This window comes from Mustela erminea, chromosome 6, assembly GCF_009829155.1.
Source record: "Mustela erminea isolate mMusErm1 chromosome 6, mMusErm1.Pri, whole genome shotgun sequence".
NCBI classification, from domain to species: domain Eukaryota; kingdom Metazoa; phylum Chordata; class Mammalia; order Carnivora; family Mustelidae; genus Mustela; species Mustela erminea.
In genome coordinates, this window is record NC_045619.1 from 107276939 (window position 1) to 107298423 (window position 21485).

Below are 21485 nucleotides of genomic sequence, written 5' to 3' on the forward strand. Positions count from 1 at the left end.
GCCGCAGGAGCCTTTTTTTCCACTGAAATGCTCACATTTTAAGGGTGAGCGCTGCCCTCTGGCCAAGAGCGCCTCTGGGGTGTGTGTGTGTGTGTGTGCGTGTGTGTGTGTGTGTGTGTGCGCGCGCCTGTGCGTGCGCGCCTTTGCTGTGTGTGCTACTGTCGCTGTCATCACAGATGTACCCCCAGCTGTCACTCCATTGCTCCGTCCTTGCTCGCACACGCGCTCCTCCTCTCCCCCTTCTTCCCTCTGCTGTCGTCTCCCTCCGTCCCTCCCTCTTTCCTTCTCAGTTTGTTATTGACCCAGCAGCCCGGTCCCCTTGGCAGCGGCGGCAGGCATTCCTTCTCCCCCGTGCTTTGTGCTGCGCTCCAGGTCCCTGCTCCCGGCGGACTGGGGACTCAGTGCCCACTGCGCTCCGCTGGACAGGGCTGTCTGGATTTCTCCAGGAACCCCAGGAGGGTCTCACTGGACGGATGGTTTAGAGCTGCTTGATTTAAGGAGCTTGCGGTCAGGGTGAAGAAAGGTGAGTGCTGTTCGCTGGAGGGAAGGCATGAAGGGCCCGTGGGGGTGCAGGGTGGCCGGGACACGGGGAATGGGGCCCATCTTTGCTGGGTCTCCTGGCCTTGCACAGACAGCCGCTGTTACCTCCTGCCTGGGAGCAGTTGCCGGGATTGGGGAAGTGCTCAGGACTGGACATCGGGGCAGCCCAAAGGCATAGGGCGCAGGGCTGCTCTGACCTCACAGTGTTGGGGAGGTGAGCTGGGGTTCTGCTGGGGCAGGGGAGGGGAGAAGAGAGCAGTGCCAGTGCCAGATGACAGGCCCGGGTGGCATAGAAACCAGTCCCCGCAGCACGGGGAGTGCCAGCCAAGAGCCCTGTGCCGTCTGCCTGCCCAGCTCAGCATTCACAGCCCGAGGAGCTTGGGTGCTATGGGAAAGGGGATGCTGGTGACAGAACTGGTTCAGAGCGTGGCTTGGGTGGGGGGTGGCAGGCTGGAGATCTGAGCTGTCTGAGGTATGGGAATAGACCTTGAGGGCCCAGCCTCTTTGCTGGATGCCCTCAGTGTGGAATTGCTGGCCTCCAGGCAGCTGTCCTTGGACAAGGGTGCAGAGGAACCCTTCCCTAGCTGGACATGGCCCCATGCAGCTGTGGGGGAAAGTTCCCTGGTGGGGGCGTGGCTGGGAGTGGACAAGGGAGAAAAGCCTTGTAGCTCTTCCTTGGCAAAGCCAGAGGCCCTGCTCCCAGCCCTCAGGGGGGCCGGGGAAGGGGGTGGACCCGGGCTCATGAGAACTCACTCAGGGTGTCTCCCAGCTACACACCGGGTCCTCTATCTGTAAATGGGTTGGGAAGCCTTATGCCTCCTTGGTGGGAGTTGTGGACTCAGCCTTGGGGGAATGGGTGGTGTACAGCCCGGCCCTGCCCGCCTGGCATTCTGACCCACTGAGGCAGGGGCGTCCTGAGCTGGAGTAGGAAAACTGCTCTCAGCAGCCCCAGGCCCATTTTGACAATGCAGAGAGGGTGGTCTAACCGGGGGTCCCAACCGCCCAGCTCAGTTCCAGGGGCTGCTTTATCTTTTCTGTGAGCTAAGCTGTCTGAGTTGGCAGGGGGCAAAAGGGGGGGATGGCGAGGGTGGCACCTGGCTGTCAGGGCGCATGGGGCATGGCTTTGGCATGACTCAGATTGACGCCCAGGAGCTTAGATAACTACATTGGCGGGGAGGGGGGGAGGGAAGGAGGGAAGGGAGGCTGAGCACGTGGAGGGGGCGGGGGAAGTCCAGCAGGAGGGAAACCCGAAGCAGCTTCCTGCTCTTCCCACCCCACCTCCCCACTGCTACAGTCTCCAGCATTGCCAAAAGAGGGAGCCCAGGAAAGCCAGCCTGGGGGTGGCAGGAGAAGGAGGGACGTTTCTTAAGCAACCGATCTGGTTTCTTTGGGGTTTGGCTGGAAGCTGTGTCTGGGGCCTGGATGAGCAAATCGCGTTCCTATTTCCTTGGCACCAAAGCCAAGGAAGGGCCAGGTGGAGCTGCTTTGGGCAGGATGGGTAACATGGGCTAGAGGCAGGGGAGGGCCTTTATGTAATGTTGGGTTGTCTGGGGAGGAAGGGGTTGTAGTTCAGGCAGGCTCGCCCTTCTTGGGGTCTCTCTCCTTCTAACTCAGGTCAGGTCTCTTCTGCCCCCTGCCCAAGACCACGGCCTGAGGCCTTGGCCTGACCTCAGTGAGGACGCTTAGCTGATTCACAATGGAGAGGGGCTCCAGTGAGGAATGACTGGGGGCTTTTCTGTTCGGATTCCCAGAAGATGTGTTTGGGATCAGGACTATTCAACAAGGAAGATCTGTTTGGGATCAGGACTATTCAACAAGGAAACCAGGAGGCAGGAAGCTTGGGGTGAGAATGGGATATGTTTTTTAAAACGAACCAGGAAGGTCAGCTGGTTCCAAGCACAGACAGAGAGATTTGATAAAAGCTGCTTCCTTGCTGCCTGGGCAGCGTGTCATGAGGGTAACAGGCAGGAAGAGGCTGAGCATGTTTCCTAGAAGGGCCTAGATGGCCAGACTGGAGGCAGCAGGTGGAGCGGTCACCCTGCGTGGTGCCCACCAAACAGGGCTCAGCTCAGGCCACCCTGCAGTCCAGGTCCCCCTCCCCCGTCTTGGTGCCTCTCACTGGCCTGTGACCTTCACCTGTCTGCAGAGGGAAGTGGGTGCGCAGGTGACCACGAAGGCCCTTTCTGCTTCTCAGTTCTGTGACTCTTGGATGCCGAGGGTGTGCAGAAGCCTCGTCCTCAACTAGAGACCCTTGACTGAAGGGAGATCCTGGTGGAGATGAATGGAGGAGCAAGCATGATGTCCGAGGAGTCAGGGAGCCCCAGGCTGAGGTTCAGCGGGCCTTAAGCGCTGTGTGGTTTGGACACTGGGCTTGGGATGACGGACATGACAGAATCATCAGGGGAAGGGTGTGGACACCAGGCTGGCAGTGGGTGTGTTGGAGGTTTCTAGCTGAGGTCTGAGCCAGCCTCACTTGGAGGACTAACCTCTGTCTGCAGGAGAAACCCCAAGGCACAGGAGCACAGAGAGGCTACCGCCCCATACCCTCCGGCCCAAGCACTCTGTGGGCTGGGGCCCTGGCAGGCTGCTCCTTGCCTGTCACCGGTGGGGCTGGGTGGGGGGTGCTCCCAGTCCCCAGGGGATGCTGCTACACCCACTCCGCACGGCTGGAGCACGCGGAGATTTCTGCTCTGACTGCTGCCTCCTGTTCCATCACTATCCTCCACCCCTGGCTTCCCTCCTCACCTCAGCACCCGGTCCTCCCCCCAAAGGGGTTCTAGAAAGCCCCCTCCACGTCCTTTCCTAAGATCCTGGCCACTTGGGACGTTTCCACACTGCATCAATGAGCTTACTGGAAGGAGGGGCCTTGGAGGGGGTACTGGGCTGGCGTCTCAGTCCAGTTCAGCTCCGCTGGCTTCTTCACCAGCAGGAGGGGCGTCAAAGCACCTGCTTCCAGGTCCCCTGAGTCTGGGGGTAAGGACTTGCTGCGTAAACTGTGAAGTGCTCTACGAATGGAAGATTGCCTCTCCCGTGTCTGCCTTTCCTTCCTACACCTGGAACCCCTGCCTGTGAGCAGAGCAGGAGCAGAATGGACCCGTTCTGCTCAAAGCTACTAACTCAGCTGTAGCTTTGTCCCCAGGCTGCTTGATCACAAAGCTGTATTCATTCTTCCCTGGCTCAACCTGACACAAGTTACTTCATTTCCTTTGCCTCAGTTTTCCCCAACTGCAAAACCTCAAAGTGTTGTTCTGAGAACTAGGAACACTATAAACAGGTGTTTGTGGCTGTGGTAGGAGCTTCTCCTCACAAAGGGGCTTTCTGAAGGAGGTTAATGTCAGTATCCTCTGCCCACGCCCCCCCCTTGCCCAGGTCATGGCCATTCCCTAGATGGAGCCTGGGGGAACGGACTGCATGGCCTCCCGGGAAGTGCCAGGGCCTGCCAGGAGAGAAGTCTTGTGCTTCTCAAACTTGAGTATGGGATCTTGTTAAAATTCAAATTCTAGTTGGGTGGGCCTGGGGCGGGGCCTGACAGTCGTATCTAAGGAATTCCTAAGAAAGGCCCACGGACCATATTGAGTAGCAAAGGATTCTCGGGGGTTCTCCCTTTGATTGTTTGTAGTTCCTCGGCCCCACTATGTCCCGGTTCTCTTAGCAAAGCCCAGCGAAGGAGGCCCAGTGCCCCGCCGGGGCCCGGCCCTTCTCTTGGGTGTCTCTGTCCCTGGGGCTGAGACAATGAGTGTGTGAGGAACAGGAGCAAGTCCAGCATCCGAGAGGCTGCGGGACCTGGAGATCTTTCTGGCAGGGCCTCCCTGCTCTTTTCTGTCCCCCATTCCCCATCCTGGGTGCAGGGACTTCCCTCTCAGACAGTGTAAATTTACTCCAGCAGCCGGGCAGTGCCTGCAGCCACAGATGCACTCCTAATGTAGGTCATCCCCTTTCCTAATGAGGCTGGAGATTTCTGGGGGTGGGAAGGGGTCCTTGGGTTGGAGGTGTGCTTGTGGGCAAAGGGCCAAGGAGGCAGGAAGCACTGGGTTCTAGCCTCATATCTCCCTAAAGGTCACTTCCATGGTGCCCAAGGAGGCAGGGCCAGCTCAGTGAGGGGCACAGGTACCACTGCCCCACTCCCCACCACTGGACCTGGGGGGACTCTGTTTTCATCACATTTCTCTAGAGATGCTGGGGTCAATGGCATCCTGTCACCTCGGAAGATGACACCTAGGGGTCTGCCTTGTGCTTGCTGGTCAGCCCCTGGGCTATGGGGTGACACTGAGGTCCGGGATGTGTGAGCGGGCTGGAAACGGAGAAGCTGCTTGAAACAGAGGAGAACAGGCTCAGGTGGAAACAGGGCCTGGGCTTGGGCAAGAGGGATTCTTGGCCCCCTGTGTCCTTGCAAGAAGCTGGAAAGAGCAGGAGCAGAAGTTTGGCTTGGGTCTTCAGCAGCCCTCTGGGTCTGAGTATAGAGAATGATCTGGAGTGGGGGCTACTTGTGAGGTTTTTGTTTAGACCTTACTTCTAGGTTGGAAGTGTCCCTGCACGTCTGTCTTCTGGAGGCTCTTGCTGATTGAGTGTTGGCATCTGAGGGGGAGCGTTGGAAGGCTGCCAGTGCGCATGCGTGTGTGCACGCATGTGTGTGCATGTGCGTATGTGCGCGTGAGCACGTGCCTAACTGCACAGCTCTCTGTGGGTGTGTGTCTGCACCATGTGCTGTGTTGGGTGCTCCAAGCACGTGTCTGGGAGCCTCCGTGCACCCTGCTCGGTGCACACATGAACGTCTCCCCATAAGGGCCATTGCCGGTGATGATCACCAGGGAGTGGACGAGCAGCCAGACTCAGACTTATTCTGATCTAGCATGTGACCTTGGGCAAATTGGTCATCCTCTCCATGCCTTGGATGGCCACTAACCTGCCTGATACTGTGATACTGTGTGGGTGCCATGAGCTCTGGCTGTGAGGTTCCTGTGGGAGTTGGAGGCTCTTCCAAGGGTCAGGGCCTAAGGGACACAGAGAGGGTGGACACTGCTGTCCGGATGGAGGTCCAGGAAGGCTGTGTGTGCGAGCGTGTCCCACCATGAGCATCCCGCGATGGGCCATCTGCTCAGAAATAGGGAAGGAGTCCCATGTGTGAGGCTGGTGGGACCAGGAAGGAGGTGTTACTTAGAACTCGTGCAAGCTGTGGTCCCCCTCCCCATGGAGGAGGGGAGCTGGGGCTTCCTCACAGCTATCATGGGCTCATGTCCAGGATGGGCATGTTCTCCTGAATTATCTTCTAAGGTAATGTGTACTAAATATAGTATAGTAGATATTAACTCTCCTCCCTTAAGTAAATTGATCTGCACAGAGATTCCGCCCATGAAGTCTTACTGTCATCACTTTCAGAGAGAAGATAACTGAGGCTCAGAGAGTTTACACGGTTTGCTAAGGCTGTCCAGCTAGGGAGCGGCAGGACCCGAAGGGAACCGGAGGCCTGTGGGCCGGGGCTGGCAAGAGCTGCTGGGGAAAATACTTGAGCTGCTCCCAGCCTCTCCTTCATGCTTCAGCCCAGGGCCTGGGACCCATCCAAGAGGCGGTGCGGGGCACTGGGCTGCTCCCCACACCCCACATGGGGGCCCAGTTGTTGTGACAGACTCTGCCAGCCCTTAGGAGACCTGCACGATCTGGAGCCCCCTATCTCCCAGTGGAAGAGGGGGAAAGAGACCAACCAAGACCACCTCCCCACCCCAGGCTCCCCTTGCTGGGAGCAAAGTTGAGGGTCCTGTGGGGGTTGCTGTGTTTTAAGTGGGGTTGCCACCGGAGGTGGCTCGATTCGAGAGTGGGGGCTGGGGAGGCGCCGAGAGACACAGGAATGGCAGGAGGCCCCAAAATGCCCGAGGGAAACCCGCTTCACTGGATGCAAGATGTCAGAGCTGACTTAGCTTCCCAGCAGTCCCTCTAACTCCTCAGCTGCCTGCTTAACTCTGCCCCTGGCTCCTCCAGATTGTGGGGGGGAGAGTGCGGTGGTGGGAGGGATGTTGTGTGTGAGAGCGGAGGCTGTGACCTGGATCACAGAGGGATGAGCAGGCCACCAGAAGAGCCAACCAGGAGCAGTGGGCTGATGGGATGCTGGCCCTTGGGAGCAGGAGGGGCTGGGCAGGGGGCAGAGCCTTCCCTTCCTGCACCCGTCCCCTTCCCCACCGTGTCCCTGCTTGCTGCAATGGTATCACCGTCCCCCTTTCCCATCCCTCCGATGGGGCTGGGAGAGCTGAGGCTCTGGCCTCTGTCTGAGGGCCTTAGCCATACCTAGAAGGAAATGGGACCACGGGAGGGCCCATGCCCCTCTTACTAGTCTTCGGGTTGGTGCAGGGCCGGTCCTGAGACCCTAGACAGGGTGACTACCCCTCTTTTGTCATCTGTAAGAGAAACCTGCTTCCTTGCCTCCCTGGGCCCCCTCCCAGCCCTCCTTCTGCTCTCAAGCTCATCCTCTCCTTCCTGTCCCTGTCTCCTGCACGAACAGCTGTTGCAGCATGAACTCCCTGAGCTGATGAGTCTTATTATAGACCAGCGGGCGGAAGACAGAGCACTGCACCTCACCTCTCAGGCGAAGGTGGAGGGGAAGCGGGAGGCCAGCCCGGTGGCGGGAGCAGGGCCTGGGCCTCACGCCTGACACAGCAGCAGACTCTGCCTCCTCGGGGGCCATGGTAAGAGCGGCGTGGGGACCGGGAACATGGTTACCATGGCCTCACTCTGCTTACCTAGTAGATATGTCCCTCACTGTCCCACCTGTGACTTGGGGGAAACTCACAAAGGAGGCCCTGTCACCCTGCAGAGCATTTTAGAGATAGCACACCAGAGAGGCCTCAAGAGAGGCCGGGGAGGGGACACCAGAGAGGTGGCTGCTAGGGAACTCCGCATCGCACAGGCAGAACTCAGCAGCCTGCCACAGCCTGGAGCCTGCCCTCTTTGCCACCCCAGTCACCCAGGGAGGGGGATGGTTTCCTGGCTTCTCTGCCCCTCATTCTCTTCCTTCCCTCACTCAGGGAATCATAGCTGAGTAGAACAGGAGCGGGAATGACAAGGAGTGTAAAGAGACACCAAGCCCTCTCCTAACCCCTGGGCTGGAACGGGGCCTCAAGTGCTGTTCAGCTCTTTATCTCTCTCTCTCTCTCAGGACTGACAGGTAGCACGCACTGAGGGGCTCTTCTCTCCCCGGAGGTACAGAGCCGTGAGAGCCGTGGCGTTCACCATGCTGGCCCGGGGCACTGGCCCTGAGCAGAGGACCAGGCCTGCCCTGCCATGGAGGCAGATCTCCTGTGAGTACAGTGGGGCAGGAGTGGGTGGGGGAGGAGGCAGCTTGGCATGCAGGGATGCCTGCCAGGCTGTAGGAAGCTCTGATCTTTCTGGGATGCCCAAGGCCTGAGAAGCCAGGGGTTACCCTCTACAGTCTTGCCCGTGGTACTGGCATCTGTGGCAGCCCAAGAAAGAGTTGCCATTGGGACCTTCGGTGGTTAAGTCAGGAGCTGGAGGCCATGATGGGTGGTTCTGCGGCTCTAGGTGGGGCCATTCCTGCGCCCAGGAAGTCCACCCCCACCCTCAGCGGTCTGGCTTGTGGGAGTCCTGCTGTTCTAATGGCGAGTCTCCCTCTTGTCTTCCATTGACTGGGTGAACCTAGAGGCTTCTGTCTCAGTCTTCCTAGATCTGAAATGGAGAGAGCTCTTGGATTGTGGTTTTGGAAGGGCCATAGGGGTTGGGTCCCAGCCTTCCTTCTGTATATGGGGAAAATGGGATCTCCATTTCCCATAAGAAATCCTTGTAAGTTGTCAGGCTGAAAGAAGCTTGAGAATTCTCATCAGGAGAGGCAAAGTGTCCAGGTCAGTGAGGACTGGCCTGCCCACGGCTACAAGGTAAGAGGTAAGAAATGGTCCCGAGGGACATTTTTCTGCCTGACTTCTCCCTTCGCTCACTTGGCCTGGTGATACCGTGGCTGGACCAGAGCAGCCTGAATTATTCACCACGTGAGAGCGGCTGATCCCTGAGCCACTCAGATCCTGTTTCAACCTCATTCTAGAATCACTCAACACCTCGCAATACAGGATTATGTTTTCTTGTCACCAGAGCTTTCACGTCACCCTGAATTCCTCAGGGGTGGGGGGAATAATGGCTTCTGGTTATGACCCTTTTGTGAGGGAAGCTGGATGGATTGAATTATTTTCTGGGGAAAGTGAAGTCTGAAGAATGTTGATTTTCAGATGGCACAGTGGGGCAGGCTGACCTGGCAACAGAAGCGATCATAGGGGTAAGAAGGTGAGAGGTAGCAGCAGGCCACCCCACGTGGCCAGGAAGGGTCACTGGTCAGCTCCCCTGCCCATGACTGTGCTTGTTCCTCTGGAGAATGAGGCTCAGGGGTCAGCCTTGCAGTCCGCCTCTCAGCTGTCACTGACCCCACAAGCATGGGGAGAGATAATCCCATACTGTTCCTTCAAGCTCTGTTCTTGGGGACACCAGACAACGAGACATTTACCGGACAGAGGCTCAAGACCATCCCATTCAGGCACTCAAGTCGGAGTGGCTGTTGGCTCTCTGAGTGGGATCACCGGGGCCATGAACTGGGCCTGATTCTCCATTGCTTCTCGGGCTAGGTTCTTTCCTCTGGACCTCTCTTTCAAAAACAAAACAGCCACGCTGCTGCTTGCTTCCCCTCTGCACCCCTACCCTCAACTTGGAGCTATGCTAGGCTCAGACACGCCATGCGTGAAAGAGACAGAGCACAAAAGGGCCCTCCCACCCCTGCCCTTACAACCTCCCCTGCACTGTCAGATCTGCATGAATCCCACATCCAAGATGGAGCCAGTAATTTGCCAGACTGGGTGCTGACTTGAAGAAGTTGAACTATTTTGAGCTCACCCATTCTCTCTTCCATAGCGAGCAAACTTCCATGTGATTCAGGAAGATGCTTGAGGGGAGATTTGCAGTCACTCTGAGAAAGTGCTGCTGGACAATGGAATGAGCTGCTCTGTTATAATTATTCTCTGAGAGGTCCCAGCCCTTCCCAGGCTAGACTCTGAGCTTGCTTACTCAGAGGGGTCCTGGGCAAAACATGGGCCCACAAAAGGAAAGCTGTTAATGGGTCCATCCTGCAGAAATGCTATCCCGCAGCCCTGAGGGACAGGAGCCCAACCTAAGTGCATGGTTGGTTTTAGAATGAAAATAAATATGAAACTTCTCCTAGAATCTATGATTTGCAGTCATTTGTGCCCAAGTGTTCTTCAGCATGGAAATGGATTTGGGCATCTTATCCTCATCATTTCCACTGTGGTCTTCAGAGTGGGATCCTAGAGGGGCTGGGGCTCCTGGTCTTCATACTGTTACCAGTTCCCTTCTGGTAGCACATGGGAGGATGTAGGGGACAGGGGTGGGAGCACCCCTTTGTGCTCTCCCTCTTACACATACGGTGCGTCTTAGCCCTGGGCAGCCCCAAGTTGGGGGTGGAGGTGCAGGGGGGAAGGAAGCAGCAATGTGGCTATTTTCTTTTGGAAAGAGGATCTTTCTCTGTGACACTGGGAGAGGAACGAGGGAGCAGGTTTCTTTGACACCCTTACACCCTTTATTTGGTCAACATCTATGGTATCAGTGGGGTCCAAGCTCCCAAGGAGATCAACCAGGCGAGGCCCCGTGAGCTGGGGCATCTTGTGGAACAACACTGCTCATCCTCTGGACTCAGGCCTGCCATTCTCCAGGATTGTACTCCACTCAACTGGTTTCTTTGCCAGATGTGCTGTGAGGCACGGAGTTCTGCGGACACTGTGTGATGTCCAGTAATATAGACGGGCTTCAGCTTGTTAATTATCTTTTTATGTGGTCAGTGAGGATTTGTGCATTGATTGGGGCTCTGGCCAAAACAGATAAAGTCAAGAGGCCATTATGGTACAAATTAGAAAGGACGGTAACCCCCTGCCCATGGCTTTCTTTCCGCCTATCTGTCCCCCTTCCCTCCAGGGTTCACCTGCTGGATCACGCTGTATGCTGTGGACGCCCTCCCTGCCTGCCCCTTCTCCTGCAAGTGTGACAGCCGCAGTCTGGAGGTGGACTGTAGTGGCCTAGGCCTCACCATGGTGCCCCCAGACTTGCCTGCGGCCACCCGAACCCTCTTACTCTTGAACAATAAGCTGAGTGCCCTGCCAAGCTGGGCATTCGCCAATCTGTCCAGCCTGCAGCGGCTGGACCTATCCAACAACTTCCTGGACCAGCTGCCCCGGTCCATTTTCGGGGACCTGACGAATCTCACAGAGCTGCAGCTGCGCAACAACAGCATCAGGACCCTGGACAGGGACCTGCTGCAGCACTCGCCCCTGCTCCGCCACCTGGACCTGTCCATCAATGGGCTGGCGCAGCTGCCCCCTGGCCTTTTCGATGGACTCCCTGCTCTGCGCTCCCTGTCACTTCGCTCCAACCGTTTGCAGAACCTGGACCGGCTGACGTTTGAACCCCTCGCAAGCCTGCAGCTTCTGCAGATTGGGGACAACCCCTGGGAGTGTGACTGTAACCTGCGTGATTTCAAGCACTGGATGGAGTGGTTCTCCTACCGAGGTTAGTCCTGCCTGGGTTAAGGAATCGGGAGACTCAGCCCTGGCCCAACACTTTTCCTGGAGGCTGGGCGCTGACACGGGTCCGAGGTCCAGGGAGAAGGGGTGGCCCTACCTCTCCTCTAGCTTCGGACTGGAGGAGTCTCAGCCTGGGCTCCAATCCATGGGCAGGGCAGAAAGGCTGGTGCTGCTTTCCCTCCCCCTTTACTGCTCCGCTTTCTTCTTTGTGTGCCCCTCCCACTCCTCCCTCTTCTTTTTCTTTCAGACTGACTCACTGTAACTCGATCTCACTTCTGTAGGTATTGTGAGGCAACTTAATAATTTTTCTCTGCATCCCACCAGGTATGCCTCTGGGCTTCCCTGGCATGGTAGGAGGAAGAAAAACCACCCTTGCTCCTCTGAATAATACAGCAATTTCTTAAATATCCTCAGTTTCAGGAGGGTGGAATATAATTTAAATCCACAGATAAAACCAAATTTTCGTTTTGATGATGATCTCAACGCTCTCTCCCAAGAAGTTTTATATTCACAGCTTTTAATAAGAAACCAAATGGCTTTAGTTTTACTCTTTCCCTTCCCTCTTTTGGGGAAAGTTCTAGAATGAGCTATAAAATGATAAGGAGGGCAAAGAAGTGAGTGTAGTGGTTAAAAGTGCCAGGTCTGGGTGTGATTTGTGGCTCTGTCCCTTAGTAGCTGTGTGATTCTGAGAAACCTCTCTGTGGCATTGTCCTCCTCTGTAAAATGGGTCAGATAACAGTTATCTGATAGAATCATTGTGAGAATTAAATAGCAATACATGTAAAGGTATCTTTTTTTTTCTTTTAAAGATTTTATTTATTTGTTAGAGAGAAAGAGAGGGAGCACAAGCAGGGGGAGCAGCAGGCAGAGGGAGAAGCAGTCTCCCTGGCAAATAAGGAACATGATGCGGGACTTGATCTCAGGACTCTGGGATCATGACCAGAGCCAAAGGCAGACACTTAACTGAATGAGCATCCACCTGTAAAGTGTCTTGAAAAGTACTTAGCATAAAGCAAGTTGTCCATAAAACCTATTCATTTATTTGTTCGTTTGCTACTAGTAGTCATAACATAGAACGGATTTAGTAAGACAGAATTTGGTGCCCAGCACAACGTAGATGCTCCCTGAGTATTTGCTGAATGAGTGAATCCACATGAAAAGAATACCAATCCTTTCCACCAGTCTTGCTCCTTTTGTTTTGTATCCAGCCACATTTGCATAATATTCTCCTGTGTTAGTTAATTAAACAATTTTACAGGGCCACTTGCGTGGCTCAGTCAGTTAAGCTACTACCTTTGGCTCAGGCCATGATCGTGGGTCCTGGGATCGAGCCCCGAATTGGGGTCCCCGCTCGGTAGGAATCCTGCTTCTCCCTCTCCCTCAGCTCCCCTCCTGGCTCATTCTCTCTCTCTCTCTCATTTACTCTCTCACATAAATAAATAAAATCTTTAAAAAAAATTTATAAACTGTAAAGTGCCATAAAATGTTGTCACTATGATAATTTCTCCCATTCTTGTGAGTCAGGAAATAGCCATTAATACCTATATAGCTTCCAGTTTATAAATATCTTTTCATATACATTATCTATCCTAATCCTTATAACAGTTAATCGAGTTAGCCATTCTTCTTTTATGGCCATGAAAACCAAGACTCACATGCAATTAAATAAATTAAATTATTGGCGAGGATTCAACCTCAGGTCTTTGAACAGGAAGGTGAGGTTGCTTCCATCTCAACACCCCACCCCTGCCTGTCTGAAGGGGACCCTTGGACACAATGTGCTGGCTGTGAGACTTGCCACAAGTCCCCTAGGCAGTCAGAGGCACAGGCGAACTAGAGGCCAAGGGTCTCAGCCCCATTTGTTATCCCTAGGCAACGTCCTTGTCTTTTTACATAGTCATCAGGAACTAAATTCTTAGCACCAAAGGGCCTGGAGTGGGAATGTCTATTTTTGGAACTTTTCAACAGTACAGTTGTTTTCAACCTTGCACTTCTTTAAAAAAAAAAAAAATTCTTGGGATGTTTTCATCAGCATCCCAGGAAAAACGTATCTATTATATGAGGAGACGGACGCACAGCAGCTGCTCGGGGAGAGGGAACTGGCAGTGAGGGGACGGCAGGAGCTATTTGGGAAGGGATCGTTTGCTGGCATCCAGATTTCACTGGAAGCTCATAGAGGGACAAACTCTGACTCTGACTTCCTAGGGGATTCTCCTGATCTATTGCCTGTGTTCTGCATACACATTCTCTCCTGACTTCCCCAAGGCTCAGCCTGTGCACCACACCCCCTCATTATCACCAGCCCCCCTCCTTTGCCCTTAGGGGTCTCAGGGTTCCCTCCCAAGATGCCACTGTGCTCAGAGATGCTGGGGTGCTGATGGGCTATGGGAATGCTCTCAAAGAGGGAACGACAAACATTCTCACCTGACCTTTTTCCTCCCCATGCCAAAGAAATAATCTTGGGCCACCAAAAGCTTCCATTTAGAAGAGTGGTGGCTGTGGCAGTGGCCTTTGACTTGTGCTTTCTGTGACAGGGAGGAGTGCCGGAGGGGTGAGATACAGTGGAGAACAGTGTTCCAGATCTATAGATGGGCGGTGAGCAGGCAGATGGGGGGCGAGGAGAGGAGTAGAGGACCTGCAGCCCCGGCAGGGCTCTCGGCTCTCTCTTTTCATGGCTGAGTCTTTCCGAGCATCGGCCTACATTGGCGGTGCCGTACTCTCGTGGGGCAGTTGGACTCTGGGCAGAGCAGGCTGGACTGGAATGGTTCTGTGCTTCTCTAAAATGGGAATGACGGCGCTATCCATTTTCTATGGCTTCTGTGCTGATGGAATGACCTGTTACGTGTATCTCACCGATTGTGGTCCTTGGCCTCATAAATGCTGGTTGTTCTCCGGTCCTCTCCTACTGCGGTGACTCCAGGACCGACTGCATTCCTGATTAACCTTCAGGGCCTTCTGCTTTGGGGCCCTGGGGATGGGGAGAGGGAGTCCAGGTTCCGAATGCCTGGTCAGCCCCAGCTTTTTTTCTCCCCTGGCTGCAGGGGGGCGCCTGGACCAGCTGGCCTGCACCCTACCCAAGGAGCTGAGGGGGAAGGACATGCGCGCCGTCCCCATGGAGATGTTCAACTACTGCTCCCAGTTGGAGGACGAGAATAGCTCGGCTGGGCTGGGTATTCCGGGGCCGCCCTGCACCAAGGCCAGCCCTGAACCTGCTAAGCCCAAGCCAGGGGCTGAGCCCGAGCCCGAGCCCAGCACAGCCTGCCCCCAGAAGCAGCGGTATCGGCCGGTGAGCGTGAGGCGGGCCATCGGCACTGTGATCATCGCGGGGGTGGTCTGTGGCATCGTCTGCATCATGATGGTGGTGGCTGCTGCCTACGGCTGCATCTACGCCTCCCTAATGGCCAAGTACCACCGGGAGCTCAAGAAGCGGCAGCCCCTCATGGGGGACCCGGAGGGTGAGCACGAAGACCAGAAGCAGATCTCTTCTGTGGCATGAGAGCCCCGCCCCACTGGCCTAGGTAGGAAGGGTAGGGAGAGCACGTGGGGGATCCCTTCCGTAAGGGCTGGCCCTTCCTTCCACCTCCACTGGTGCCCCCAGCCCTCCAGAGAGCAAGAAGCGGTATGGGGGTCTCCATGAACTTCCAAGTCTTTGCAGAAGCTGCCCTTGTGCTCAAGGCTCCTGCCACCAAGTCTCTGAACAGCTGGGGATCTCCCTAAGCTTCTGGCTATGGCTCTGTGTGCAAGTGCAGGCTTCTGGACTCAGGGTTCCCCTGCTGTCCTTCCTGCCCTGGGGCAATCACAGCTGGGTGCCTCTCCCCTTTGGCCCATAGGTGTGGGGAGGAGGGGATGAGGGGGCCAAGGGGTCAATTCCCGTGACCCCCTTCTAAGCCAAGAAGATACTCTCAGCTGTCCTTCAGTGTCCAAGTTGAGTCCAGCTTTCAGCCTCTAGCTGTCATGTACGATCACACCAACCCCGGCATCTGGACCCAGCACTTAGAAACTCAGTTATGACACACTCCCTTGGCTGAAGCCATCGTGTCCCTCTGTCTGCTACAGGCCACACCAGCCCCACTGTTCCCAGCCTTACTCATGTCCTCTCACACACCCCCGGCGTCACCAGTGCAATTACGCCGACCGGAAATCTCTCTCTTTCTCTGTCTGTCCGTCTCTCTCTGTCTCACACACACACAGAATCACACGGAGATAGAGGTCATGAGAACTTAGGGAGTGGTGACCTGTTTCCCCCTTGTGTCTCTGGCTGTCAGGCCACAGAACCTTTCGCTTGCTTCCTGCAACCTTCTTGAGTCAACGGGGGGGAGAAGCCCACACCAACAACACAAGGATCCTTTGAGAGTCTCTGAAGTGGGCCAGAGTGGTGCTGCTGGCTGAGCCTTCCTGTCACCATGGTAACCCTCTCACACCTCTCCTGCTGGGTTTTCCAGGGACACCAGCCCAGAGGCCTTGACGCTGCAGCATGTGTGGATGGCAGCCTCCAGAGAGCCCAGGCCCATCCCACTGGGCGTTTCTTCAGCGCTGTCTAAGGACATCATCACTGCAGGCCCCATGGGGATACCCACCAATTCCAATCCTATAGCCTGCAGCCCAAGAACCATTGCTCTGTACCCCTCACCCCTCCTTCATCAGCAGATCCGGGCCTGGGATCTTGGGGTGGGGACTGGGTCATGACTGGTGGCATCTTGGGAATGCAGATGGCCTTCGCATAAGCTCGCTGCCAGGGCAGACCCCCAGGAGGCCCCAGGGGCAGGGAGAGGGCTGCCCAGAGGCTGCAGGGGTGGGGTTCCTTCCCCAGGGTTTTGTGGGCTCAGTCTGGCTTCCTGGAGTCTTTAATAGCACCTGGGCTGGGGTCCAAACCAGAGCATGGGCTGGGGTCCTGTTTGTTACCTGCAGCCTACACCGAAGGGGCGGTAGGGGAGGAGACGGCTGTGCTGCTATGCGGGACTTTGTGGGGCACAAGTGCCCTTGTGTAGGTTGGCCCTCTCCCTGTGAGTCTGATCACAGGTGAGTACTAGGTCTCCCCCTGCTGGACACCCGTTTTCCCACGGCTTACTGAGAGTGGGGAGACATCAGGCTGGTTTCAGGCTCTAAGAGGGGGTCTTGCTGGTGGCCCCGGAAGAGGACTCCAGAACATGGAGGCCAAGAGTCTGAGGAGGGACAGGGCAGGACAGGGCAGGCCCACCTTGCCTTGCACGCCCCACCCCCATCCTTTCACCTTATAGAGGATCGTGGTATGTGTGGGGGGCTGGGGGAGGGGCAGAGAATGTCTTTGAACATTGTGGGGGCGGAGCTCAGTGCAGGTGGCCTCCCCGGAGCTGGGGGCATAGTCTTCCTTCTTTTGGCTTTCCAGCTGATACCAGATCTAGGAATTTTCTAAAGGAAAAGGTGGGGAGGGGTGGGTATTGTCAACAGTGGTATCTTCAGCCTGAGACAGAAGATTTTTAAAGGCAAAATTATATTTCTGGTTTGTTGTTTCAGAAGAACAATAAAGACTGTATTTTCCTATGTACCTCCTGGTTTCCTTGGGTGGGGAGGGCATGCGGGCGCTGGGAGAGGGTCTTCCTGCCCCCTTGTCTCCCCAGGCAGCGGCAAGAAGCGCTGCAGGACCTCACCCTAATGTCCAGAGCTCCATAAGAAAGATGGGAAACTCCTGCCTGAGGCCTCTCCTGGGGGCAGCACCAGGAGAGGTGTCTGTGGGGAGCTCTGGATCTGGGTCTGTAGCTGAGTGAGGCAGGTGGCCTGTGGGCTGGCCTGGCGCTCTGAATTCGTGAGGGAGGGCTGGAGATCTGTCATTGCTCTGTCTCGAGCCGAACCACCCTGGCCATTGACAGACAGCCGCTGGGGGAGGAAGGCGTGCGTTTGCCCAGAGGACCCGATGTGTAAGGGGAGGTTGGAGAAGGCTCCCTAGAAGCTGTTGATGCCGTTTCATTAGCCTTGGTTAGATCGGGGGTGTTGCTAATGTGAAGGAGAAACCCTATTTCGCTTACATTCTTCTTGCACCTTTAAGACTGGCTTTAGGGACAGGAAAATGACCTTTTGCACCGACAGATATGATCCCTGCAGGGCTCAGCAGGTGAGCTCTCAGAATTATGAATTGGAGGGCCGGAGGTGGGGAGGCCAAGAGAGGAGATGGGCCAGAGAACAAGGTCTGGGTGGTTGCTTGTCTGCCCCAAGCCGGGGTGACTCACTTCCAGGCCTGGACTGCCCTCTGGCTGACTGCACTCGGGCTCTATGGTTCATTAGCTTTCAGAGACCAAGAAGGAGTTTTCTCCTTCCTAGGCGCTTTCCTCTGGATGACATCCCAGTGAGGCAGTAGCAAGCCTTAGGGAAAAGTGGGCCCTCCACGTCCCTTTCCTGGAGTTCAGCTGGCTGTTTTGCCTTTCAGAGGTGGTGAGAAACTGTGGAGTGCCGCCCTAACAGGCATAGCGGACCTGAGAGTCTTCCCCAGGCCCTACTGCAGAAGCAGGGACCAGGGTCCCTCAGCAGCCCGGCACAGGCCTGGGTAAGGCATAGGTGTGTCGTCCACGTCACTGTTCTGAGTGTGGATGTCCAGGTCCAATTGCACGGAGGCAGACCCTGAGGAGAGGAGCGCTCGTGGACCCCCAGAGAGGAGGCTCTGCACTGAAGGGCTCAGGACAGGGGCACAAGTGTATCGCACGCCACGTACTAGAGGAACACACTTGCAGGTTATGCTGCCACCATCACTATGTTGGGCAGTACTCCCCAACTAGGTCTGCAGGGTATGGGAAATTGAAAATGGATCCTGGTCAAGAAGTTAGAGTCCTAGAAATTCTGCATAAACTGTTGGTAAATCATCTGCTTAGAGCTTAAAAGGACCCCTCCCTATTCAGCTGCCATTCTGGAGGAACCCGTAGCATGACACACACATCTGGCATGTAGCTGACCCCTGTAGCTGGGCCGAGTGCCCTTCTCCTGCCTTCTCCCCTTGCTCAGTGCACAACCTCACCCCTGCAGCTCCCTTTTTAGCCACCAGGGCTCGCTCAGTCCAGGAGCCCCCAATGCACACAGTGCCCCCTGCTTCCAAGGGATGAAGCTGCCAGGACAGCATACCAGCCACCTCTCTTGCTTTGAGATATAGGCCCATCTAGCTCCAGTATCAAGGATGTTGAGCCATAGTCCACGGAGGGGAAATTACAAAAGGAGATACCCCGCCCCACCTTCTATACACACAGAAGCTGAAGCATAAGGTCTCTAGTACCTCACTCTTTTCCTATCGTATCCACACACCCCAGAGCCTCAGAGCCATTGTCTGCAGTGAGTTAAACCAGAGGCACCAGATCACGGTTTCTATGGCAACCCCTGGAGGCTCTAATTCAGCTCTGAGTTAAAAATGATATCAAATAATTGGAGAGTGCCGGAGAGCGCAGCCAGTGCCTGACCCCGCGTCCCCTCTGGTTCCTAGACTCTCAGGTATGCGGTGCGGGGGAGGGAGAGGTTGCTGAGAGAGTCCACAGCACGGAGGGAGCAGGACAGAGGCACTTGGATGGGACCGGCGAACAGGCTCGAGGGAGACAAGTTTGGGTCCAGTTTTGGCCTAGCAATGAGTCTGGAGTTAGCCCACTATGGCCGAAGTTTCAAAAGGCAGCTGAGATGGCACAAGTCGCCTCCTGAATGCTGGAGCAGTGCCTCCTGAAGGCGCCCGTGGAGCAGGTGTTTTCTCTGGTGGAAAGTCAGGGTTGAGGTTCTCAGCTGGACCCCAGCCTGCTCCTCCTACCTCCTTTGCCCTGAACCCAGACTGAGGGGACAAGGCTCACCTCTGCTCCCCAGCTGGAGAGTCCTTCCATGCGGCTCGGGGCCCCCAGGGAAGCCGGACGGGACCTGTGACGGCCGAAGCGTGAGTGCCCACTGAACTGCACAGCTTTGCAGAACCCAGCTGGGGCCGAGACAAGGGGACTGAAGCCCGGCTAAGGAGGACTTCACCAGGCAGGCCTGACTGCACTCCGGCGAGGAGGCTTGGGTGCAAAGAACTCTTTCAGGCACTAAGAAACCACCGAGTCTGGGCAGCTTGGGAGGGTCACTGGGCGCTCTCATCACGTTTGAGGCCAGTGGCAACACTGGGTAGGAAGCTGGAACTTAAAGAAAGGCCACCTGAGCTCAAATTCTAGCTTCATTCATTATTAGTTGTGTGACTTCGGGCAAAGAATTTTTATCTTGGTTACCTTATCTGTAAAACGGAGCCCAAAGTACCCATTTGGCCCTGAGGGCCGGATGATGTGAGCGCAGGATGTGGTCTCTGTGGTGCCCTGCACACACTGAACACGTGTCCCCGGCTCATCCTTACGGTCTGAGTCACAGGGCCGCCTCTGTGCTCAGTGGTGTTCTACACCTGGGGTGACGGGAGAGGGAAGCAGAGGTCCCGGTTGTAGTCTCTGTCCCGGGTGACCTGGAGCAAATCTCTTAAACTGTCTGAGCTTCATCTGACTGACTTCATAAATTCTTTTGGATCTCAAGACTTACGGTTTTATAAACGACATGGCTTGGGAAGGCTCCTTTCTCCCGCAGTCACACCATTCGGCTGGGAAAACCTCCGGCTGGAGGGCTGCGGCCCTTGCCAGCCACAGGCAGGGCCCTCCTGCTATTTCTCTGTGCTATTCCTGACCTTGACTCACAGTGCCCCTGACCACCGTGGCGCAGAGGGCAGCTCCTACCTGCAGCGATGGCTGTCTTCCTGTCCACGGTCACGGCCACAGCTGTGCTGGCTGTCACTATCATGGGCTGGCCTGGACTTTCTGGGGAAACAAAAATTGCCAAGTCACTTTCTCAGTGCCTGGGGAAGAGCCAGGGGTTGCTTAGTGGGTGGGGAAGCTGAGAGCACACTGTGAACCCCAGAAGAGGGCATTTCTGGAGTAAGTGGGGGTGGGGGGTGTTGGCGACACCCCTGCTGCGGTGGATCTGCAACTGTCCCCCACTGGACTTTGCGGATCGCCCCCGCGTGTCAGGTACTGCCCCGTCCTCACGCAGATCTGAACCTGCCAGATAAACACATCAGGGCCCCCGAAGGCCTGGAAAATGCAGCGTGTCCATGTCACTTGAACACTGTGGGTTTGCTCTGTCTTGGGGCAGCAACTGTCTGCCTCCCTTGAGCTCAGGGACCCTGCTGTGACCCGTCCTCTCCGCGAATGTTCCATCCAGAAGACTTGCGCTGGGTCAAATGATTCTTCCTAGCAGAAGGATAGGCTGCATTCCAGGACTCGTGGTGGCTGATCCTGGCCTGTCCTTCACCAGTCACATGAGTCAGGGTGACACTGACAGCCCCCTAGAGGCCCAGAGCCAGGGCTGCGCAGACACAGAAGGCTGGCAGGGCACTCTGTACATCCTGGTGGCTAGGGGCCGGCCTGCCACCCCCACCCTGTTCTCAAGCCATGCCTTTCACAGGTGTTACAGATGGTGACTGCACTTCTGGGACACTGCCAGCCTCTTCAAGGGCAAGGGGCTTGCTTTGAGCTGCTCTGCACCCCCTCTTTTAGGAGAATCAGGCCACCATAGGGACAGAATTTAGGTGGCTGTGTTGGCTCGACATGAAAACAGAGATTTCTGGCTCAGTGGTGGTCTGGGCTAGTGTGTGACCTTGGGCTTTTTAATCTTAATCAGTCTAGGGACAAGGCTTCACTTTTCAAAGCATTCCTTTTGTTGTTTTTAAGATTTTATTTTTATTTATTTATTTGCAGGGGGTGGGGGCACAAGTGGGAAGGGAGGGGCAGAGGGAGAAAGAAGCTCCCTGCTGAGTCCCAATGCAGGATTCCATCCCAGGACCCTGGGATCATGACCTGAGCCAAAGGCAGATGCTTAACAGGCTAAGCCCCCAGGCATCCCCTTTGAAAGCATTCTTATCTACAGGCCAAGTTCCATAACTAAAATTCCCAACAAAGGGGCAAAATTTTTATCAAGTACTGTCTTGTGGGAAGGTCTTTATATCAAATGTTGCTTGAAACAAATAGGTCATGAGAAGCTTATGTGGAGATGGTCTGTTGTCTTGGAACTTAAATTATGCTTTCTTGTATCTATTTTGCTAAGATCGTTCCTCATACCTTGCTATAATCCAATACCTCACAGAAATCCATAATTACCCTGATTCTAGAAACTTACAATATGGAGTATTATCCTTGATTCTAGGAATCTGCCATGACAAAGCCTCAATAAACACAGAAGTCAGCTTCTTCCCCTTGCTTCTAGAAATGTCTGGAGGCAGGAGGGACAGGCCTGAGGCACCTGGGCTCCGTGCTGGCAGATTTCTCAGGCGCTGGTTGCAAAAGACAGTTCCTCGTGGGCAGGACTCAGCCCACCAGGCCCCAGGCAAAAGGCAACAGAGTCAGCCTGGAGAGGCAGAGGGAAGCC

The 21485-nt window shown here is 55.5% G+C and overlaps 2 protein-coding genes across 3 annotated transcripts in view; one reads left to right on the plus strand and one right to left on the minus strand.

The window, feature by feature from the left end:
- Nucleotides 1-21485, minus strand: part of CACNA2D4 (calcium voltage-gated channel auxiliary subunit alpha2delta 4) — a 112378-nt gene that overhangs the window by 20565 nt on the left and 70328 nt on the right. The window contains exon 26 of the mRNA XM_032349227.1: nt 19799-19879. Within this exon, the coding sequence (XP_032205118.1) occupies nt 19799-19879 (81 nt within the window). The remainder of the gene's footprint in view (nt 1-19798; nt 19880-21485) is intronic.
- On the plus strand, nt 126-16629 carry LRTM2 (leucine rich repeats and transmembrane domains 2). 2 transcript variants are annotated; one of them, XM_032349228.1, is made up of 6 exons: nt 126-523; nt 7031-7214; nt 7685-7826; nt 10510-11100; nt 14156-14632; nt 15557-16629. In XM_032349228.1, exons 3-5 carry the CDS (start codon nt 7760-7762, stop codon nt 14608-14610), a joined length of 1113 nt encoding a protein of 370 aa, XP_032205119.1. In that variant the 5' UTR covers nt 126-523; nt 7031-7214; nt 7685-7759; the 3' UTR covers nt 14611-14632; nt 15557-16629. The 2 variants fall into 2 exon arrangements, with proteins under 2 accessions (XP_032205119.1, XP_032205120.1); XM_032349229.1 differs by having other exon boundaries at nt 14156-14569.

What these genes read in the sequence shown, in the direction of transcription:
- LRTM2 (XM_032349228.1), top strand. Translation starts at nt 7,760, where the DNA reads ATGCTGGCCCGGGGCACTGGCCCTGAGCAGAGGACCAGGCCTGCCCTG. An exon ending in GCCATGGAGGCAGATCTCCT is followed by an intron (nt 7,827 to 10,509) that starts GTGAGTACAGTG and finishes CCTTCCCTCCAG; the next exon opens with GGTTCACCTGCTGGATCACG. An exon ending in GGAGTGGTTCTCCTACCGAG is followed by an intron (nt 11,101 to 14,155) that starts GTTAGTCCTGCC and finishes CCCTGGCTGCAG; the next exon opens with GGGGGCGCCTGGACCAGCTG.